Source organism: Lathyrus oleraceus, chromosome 2 (genome assembly GCF_024323335.1).
Source record: "Lathyrus oleraceus cultivar Zhongwan6 chromosome 2, CAAS_Psat_ZW6_1.0, whole genome shotgun sequence".
NCBI classification, from domain to species: Eukaryota; Viridiplantae; Streptophyta; class Magnoliopsida; order Fabales; family Fabaceae; genus Lathyrus; species Lathyrus oleraceus.
In genome coordinates, this window is record NC_066580.1 from 472,661,802 (window position 1) to 472,669,552 (window position 7,751).

The window sequence follows — 7,751 nt, forward strand, 5'->3', positions numbered from 1 at the left end:
CAGAATTTGATACATCCGAATATGCATCTTCAGAAACTAAGGACATTTAAATAATTTTGTGTATGGCTAAGAAACATATTTTAAGAAATCCTCTTCTACGCAAACAATAGGGATTGTGTTAATAGTTTACTCTATCTATTTTCAATTCTGATGTCTAGTGGTTGTCTTAAGAATATACATAATCAAGACATGCTAAGGGCTTGCAGAAAATTTTCTTATACTCATATTTTTCTCATATTTGATACATCTAAAACATAGGTGTAACATTCTAGTAGATACTTTCCTAACAATGATCAAAATATCATTCACACACACCATCTATACAAGAAGATTTACATTACGTGAGTTAGTAAACAAAATCACTCATAATAACCATCAAGTCCTTAATCAAGATATATTGAAAACTTCCTTCAAAAATTGAAAGTTTTCCACCACTTTCATGTGATGCAATTCAATGGAAAGTTCAAGGGAATTTCAGGACTTAGGATGAACTAGTTTATGATCCTTAAGAAATTCAACAACTCTTCTCATAGAAGGTCTGCTAATTGGAAACGCAGAGGTACAAAGTAGTGCCACATTCAATACCTTTTCAACTTCTTCATAATCACTAGTGTCTAAGTTCAATCTTGGGTCCACAATCTGTGTCACAACACAATCTTGAACTCCTTCATGAGATGTTGATAAAGCAATCTCAGTGACCCACTTCACAATATCTTTGTTCTCACCAAAACACGAGTCATTTGGCCTTTTTCCGGTTATTAATTCCATCAGCACCACGCCAAAACTATAGACGTCACTCTTCTCGGTCACTTTCAGTGTATAGCCATACTCTGCAATCGAATCAATTAGGTGTTAGATATTATAAGCACTTATACAAATACATACACAAACACAGAAGATGACACTGGTAATCAATCACATGTGTCATATATCAGACACACTTTCGATAAGAAGTGTCGGTGCTTCAGATACTAAATTATTAGTAATTCATAAACAAGTAACTAAAACATACCGGGAGCAATGTAACCACATGAACCAGCAATTCTAGACATCGCGTTTTCACTTCCTTGAATTTGCATTGTCTTAGCTAGTCCAAAATCAGCAACCCGAGGTACAAAGTCATGATCAAGCAATATGTTATTGCTCTTCACATCTCTATGAACAATAGCCGGAACACAATCATGGTGCAAATAAGCCAACCCTTGAGCCGCACCGAGAGCAACTCTAAATCTCTTAGACCAATCCAATAACTCATCACACTTTTCCTCATGCAAAACATCACCTAAACTCCCATTCTCCATATACTCATAAACCAATATTCTGAAATCATCAGAACTACAACAAAACAAAAGTTTCACTATATTAGCATGTCTAATTCTGCCCAATGTTTCAATTTCTGACTTAAACACCGATTCCATCTCAGGTTTCTGTCTTCCATTTCCACCCCAAAGTTTTTTCACTGCAACTACTTGACCTGTTTTCACCTTCACTTTATAAACCAGACCTGACCCGCCTCTACCGATCAAATTCTCACTGGTTAAAAATGGAATTATATCTTCCTCGCTGAACCCAACTCTCTGAAAAGATGTTGTCGTAAAAGCCCGTTTCGATTTTCCAACAAAAGCTTTCGACTTTCTCTTCAAGAACCACAAAACAGAAGCAAAAATCAACACAACAAAAGCAACTAAAACAATTATAGCAACAACTGAAAAGGGTTTGTGTTTCGAACAAGGACTAATGGTTTTCATCACATTGCTACATAAACTCGGGTTACCAGTTAAACCCGACAAATAAACTTGACTGTTAAAAACCGAAGGAACCTCGCCGGACAATTTGTTATCAGAAATATTGAACTGATTCAACTTTAGGTTCGTTAACTCCACCGGAATCTTTCCTGTTAAAAAGTTAACTGAAAGATCAAGGTATATTAAATCAGGTAAATTACCAAGCTCCGGTGGAATTGAACCGGCGAACCGGTTATGCGACAAGTTTAGCTCCGTTAATTCAGTCCAGGAAGTTACATTAAGGGGAATCTCACCGGAGAAAATATTCTCCTGCATTTTAAGCTTCTGCAACTTTTTCAAACCGGTTATGCAGGTAGGAACTTCACCTGCGAACCGGTTATTTCCAACATCGAATTCAACTAGCTCAACAAGTTCGCAGACTCCAACCGGAAACTCACCGGAAAACCTGTTACCAGATAAAATCAGTTTTGTGATTCCTGGAGAGACAGAACCAGAGATTGAACCTTTGAACTTGTTATGATCCATTTTCACAACATCAAGCTCTGGTAGATTCCAGAATCTCGGTGGAACTGAACCAGAGAAATCGTTATTCTCAATTCTTACATAAATAAGGGAATCACAGTGTCCATACTCATCAGGAAGAGACCCAGAAAATCGATTACTGAACGTAACAAGTCGCTGAAGTTTCTTCCTTATACAGAGAAACTCAGGTAACTCTCCGATGAAGTTGTTCGTTGAAACATCGATATTTCTCAATGCAGAGTTTCTTCCAAGATCTTGTGGTAGTTTCCCTGAAAAGCTATTGTTGAAAAGACTCAGATTAAGCAAGTTTGGGTTCAAAGCTAAACTTTCTGGAATTTCTCCACTGAGAAAGTTGTCATTCAAGTGAATTACAGAAAGATTCAATGAAGCGAGTTCTTGAGAAAATTTTCCGGTGAGTGCATTCTGAGAGAGGTCTAAGAGAGACAAATTTGTGAGGTTTGATAAACCTTGTGGAATTTCACCGGAAATATTGTTGTCGAAAAGTATAATTCGTTTCACATTTTTCATACCAGAAATTGTGTATGGGATTTTACCAGACAAAGAGTTTCGAGACAAATCGAAGTTTTCGATGGAAATAAGGTTTCCAATGGAATCTGGTATGTTACCTACGAGGTTTATGCTGGAGAGGTAGAGAAATTGTAGCTTAGTGAGGTTTCCCAGCTGTGAAGGTAAAGAACAAGGTTTCATTGTTTCGGTGTAGGTGAGTTCGAAATGAGTTAACTCACTGAGGTTACCTAAGAACGAAGGAACCGTTCCGGTGAAAAGGTTTGAAGACAAAATGAGAATTTTCAGTTGAGGAAACCGGCCGAAACTCGCCGGAATGTTGCCGGTGAAGTTGTTTAATGAAAGGTCGAGTACTCTTAGTTGGAAGATTTCTGAGTTGAATTCCGGCAAGTTTCCGACGAATAAGTTGTCGGAGATGTTCAACAAACGAAGCTTAGAACATGGTAAGATGGAGTGTGAAGAAATTGAATTGCCGAGAAAGTTGACAGCAAGAGAAAGGTTTTGGAGAGATGGAATGCGACAGAAATTGAAGGGAAAATCTCCGTAGATACCGATTTCGGAGAGGTCGATGGAAACAACTGATTTGTTTCGTGAGTCGCAGGTTATTCCTGTCCAGTTACAAGGATAATGTTCTGTGTTTGGAAACCAATCTTTGAGACTTTTGTTTTGGTCGTTGATTTGTGTGTTTTTGACATGAAGAAGAATTTCATAGTCTCTTGAGAGTGAAAAGGAGTTTCCATTTGAACATAGTAGTGAAAAAATAAGAATGAGAATGAGTTTTTGTTGTTGTTTTTGTTTTTGTTTTTCCATGTTGTAGAATTTTGGTAGAGGATGAAAATGGTGAAGCTTTGTAGTTGAAGTTTATAGAGTTTGAGACACGAGTGACAGGTTTTTCTCGTGAAGAGATAGTTTGTGTTATTCATGCATGAAGATAGGGACAGTTCTTCACAAGATTCACTTTAGTTGTTAAGGTACTAACAAAAAAGTGGTCTTGTTTTTTTTTTGGGAGAAAATTGTGTATTCAATTAATGTTAGAGGTTGGAAAGTGATTCGGATTGGGTTACTTTTGAAAATGGAAAAAGCAATTACTTAAATGTAAGAACAAGACAGAGGGAGAATCATTTCTAGATTGGATAAGGATGTCCATTTGGGAGAAGCTATGAGGTGTGAAACATTTTTGGAGATGATTTGAAGAACATTGTTGAGTGTTTTGTGAGGTTGAATTGAATTGGATATGGGAGAACCAATAGTGTTAGTTGAAGAGTGGTAATTGAGTGTAGATAGGTAGGTAGGTAGAGTGAGAATATTTTGGTTGGGAGAATAAGGAATGGTGAATTCTTAGAAGGGAAAGTGAGTATTAATTTATGTTCAAATTTCAAGGATATTGAAGGAAAGAAAGAAAAGTTAATGGTTGAGAAGAATCTGTTCCCTCTGGATGACTCTGCGTCGCCGTGAAGAATCAGCTATCTTTCCACCTTCATTTATAATGTTTCAAGGACGGTAATTAATGAGCATCACTACTCCCATTCCACTTGCCCTTATTTATATTGTTAGATTAGTGACGACTAGAGAGAAAACTTTGGTGAGATTCATTCAAGGAGAAAATTATTCATAAACATAACCTGTTTATCAATAGCTACTTTTTTAGGGTACCTATTTAATTAAAATATTAGTCACTCTTAAAACAATTTCATAAATAGTTACAAGTTAAACAATATAGATTTAACATAGTAATTTTTATTTTACTACTTCCTTTATTTTTTATTATAAAAGAGAATTTTTTTTTAATTTATTGAATAAATAATATATCTAATTTATATTTGGTTAAATATTAATTACTCAATTAATTTAAAACATAACATTTTATAGTAATAACTGAAATGAGTATTTATAATTATTTTTTTATTTAATTAGTTTTCTCTCAGTAAATTTCCTTTTTTTTATTAATCTTTTCTTACTTATGGAATGTTCTGAATATTTTGAATTTTGGCCTTAAAGTTGTGGATTTTTCCTCCGTTCCTTTTTAAGTGTCATTTTCTTGATAAAGTTTTGTTTCTTTTTAATTGTCACTTACGAAATTCAAGATAGTATTAAATGCATTTTTGTCAAAATTACCCCTATCTAATTATTATAGAGAGAGAAAAAGTAAAATGAATGTAGTATATAACTAAGGGTATTATAGGTAAAAGAAAAATTATTGTTTAAAAAGTAATAATAATGATTAGTTTTCTTGATAAGTGTAAAAACTCAAAAAATAACACTTAAAAAGGAACGGAGAGAGTATGTTTTTATTTCTCATTAACTTTTCTATTTCTAGCATACTAGATACTAGAGGTTATAATTAGGATTGTATCAAATCGATATCCTATAAGATTAAGAAGGTGATGGATTGCCTGGTCCCAAAAAGTCAATATATTTTTCTAGGTTAAAGACAAATGCAAGATGAAATTTTGGTGTTGAATAAAATCATGGATTATGCTAAGAGAAAGAAGAAGGAGAACTTCTTAGTCAAAGTTGATTTTCACAAAGCTTACGATTGATCTTTTGGGGATACTTGAGGTGCATCCCGTCTAGAATGGGATTTGACATTAAATGGCTTAAGTAGATGAAGACATTGGTTTTTTCAAGTTCAATGTCCATGTTAGTTAATGGGAGATCAACTAAAGACTATGAAGTTTGCAAGGGCTTGAGGCAAGAGGACCGTTATTCCCCTTTCTTGTTTTGGTTGGCAGCAGAAGGCTTAGAAAAAATGTTTTAAAAAATTTCAAGCTTAGGTGAAAATCACTGGATTCTAGGTAAATGATTCTATTCACTTTGATCTCATACAATTTGTAAATGACACAATTGTAAGAACAAAAATTGTTCTACAACAGATTCCTTGATTTTGATGATAACAAAGGATGAAACCAAAAATGGCACCCTAACGAAAAGTTTCTAAGTGTGCAGGGTTCTAAAGATAGAAGAAATAAATCTGATGATGTCATCAGATGCACAACAAGATCAGATACAAATTATCAAGTATCAGAAGCATCTAAAGTGGAATCTCGTTTCAAGAAGCTCTGACTCTGAACAAATGCCTTCTGTAAACTCTGAAATTTATCAGCGCTATCTGAACTCTCAAGAAATAACATCAGAAGCCAGATCCCAAGATTCTCCAGATACATGAAGACTCTAATCAGATTTGTTAATCATGATGAAGTAACGTTTAAGCCAAGTTAAAATTCTGCAAATGGATTTCCTCAATTAGAAAGAGACGTTAATCTCCTCTTCCAAGAGAGAAGATACTACTTGTGGTAAGTAGTCACTTCTAAAAGAAAAAGTCTCCTGCAGAAGCTATTTATGGAATGGCGTAATTACATCTCATTATCCAGCAGATTTAACTCTACTTCAACTCTATTTCAACACTACTTCAACTCCTATATAAATAGAGAAGAAATCAACTTTCAGTAAGCAAGAAATCAACTAGCCAAAACTATACTGAATTATTTCACGCTCAAGAAAATCATCCTTGTTCTCAAAGAATTTCACTAAGATTTTGCTTATCAAGTGAAAAATCTGTTCTTAAATTTTGTAATACTTGCTTTCTTAGAAGCACTCTAGATTACATATCTTGTATCTATTTTTATTTGATTTCCTCAAGTGACTCTTTGTAGTCTGTAGACTTGAGAGGACTAAGAGATTTTCTTCTCTCTTAGGGGTTGTTTGTAATCTTTCAAGATTAGTGGATTAAGTCCTTGTTGAAGGCGAAATCACCTTGGCCGGGTGGACTGGAGTAGCTTTGTGTTATAAGCGAACCAGTATAAAATCATTGTGTGATTTTCATTTTGGAAAAGCGCTTATTTTTAAAAACAATTCAAACCCCCCCTTTCTTGTTTTTCTCACCTTCAATTGGTATCAGAGCTCCGGCTCTGTTATTGATTTTCTAATCAAACACTTAACCGTGTAGAGAGATCCAGTACGAGAAAAACAATGGCCCACTCAAATGAGAAAGATTCTTACAATGCCAAGCCTCCTGTTTTTGATGGAGAAAAGTTTGATTACTGGAAAGATAGAATCGAAAGTTTCTTTCTGGGTTATGATGCTGACCTCTGGGACATTGTCACAGATGGATACAAACCTCCAATCTTAAATGGAGCTGAAGTTCCCAGAAGCAAAATGTCAGAAGATCAGAAACGTGTTTTCAAAAATCACCACAAGGCCAGAACAATACTTCTAAATGCTATATCATACAATGAATATGAAAAGATCACCAACAGAGAGACTGCCAAAGATATACTTGACTCTCTGAAGATGACCCATGAAGGAAACTCCCAAGTCAAGGAGACGAAGGCTCTGGCGCTTATCCAGAAGTATGAAGCCTTCAAGATGGAGGATGATGAAGCTATAGAAGCTATGTTTTCCAGATTTCAAACTCTTATTGCAGGTCTTAAAGTGCTAGACAAAGGATACACGACTGCAGATCATGTTAAGAAGATAGTCAGAAGTCTGCCAAAGAAATGGAGACCAATGGTTACTGCTCTGAAGTTATCAAAGGATCTGAACAATATCAGCCTTGAAGAACTTGTTAGTTCTCTCAGAAGCCATGAGATAGAACTAGAGGAGGATGAGCCTCAGAAAAGGAACAAGTCAGTGGCGCTGAAGTCCAGACCTGAAAGACGGAAGTCAGACAGAACCAAAGCTCTCCAGGCAGAAACTGCAGATACTGACGACTCTGAACCTGAAGACTCTGATGATGAAGAAGAACTGTCCTTACTAACCAGAAGAGTTAAGCAACTCTGGAAAAGAAGGAACAATAACAACTTCAGAAGATCAAGACCCAGAGGGGATCGATCAGAGTCAACTTCAAAAGGTAAACCTAATAAAGATATTACCTGTTTTGAATGTAAAGAAACAGGTCATTACAGAAATGAATGCCCCAAGCTGAAGAAAGATAACCCTAGAAAAGAAAGCTTCAAGAAG

At 35.4% G+C, this 7,751-nt stretch overlaps 1 protein-coding gene across 1 annotated transcript; it reads right to left on the bottom strand.

Moving 5' to 3' along the window:
- Positions 1–200: 200 nt before the first annotated feature.
- Positions 201–4,255, bottom strand: LOC127120516 (LRR receptor-like serine/threonine-protein kinase HSL2). The gene is made up of 2 exons (XM_051050967.1): positions 1,013–4,255; positions 201–830 (listed from the first exon to the last, which is right to left on the bottom strand). Exons 1-2 carry the CDS (start codon positions 3,600–3,602, stop codon positions 475–477), a joined length of 2,946 nt encoding a protein of 981 aa, XP_050906924.1. The 5' UTR covers positions 3,603–4,255; the 3' UTR covers positions 201–474.
- Positions 4,256–7,751: the final 3,496 nt, after the last annotated feature.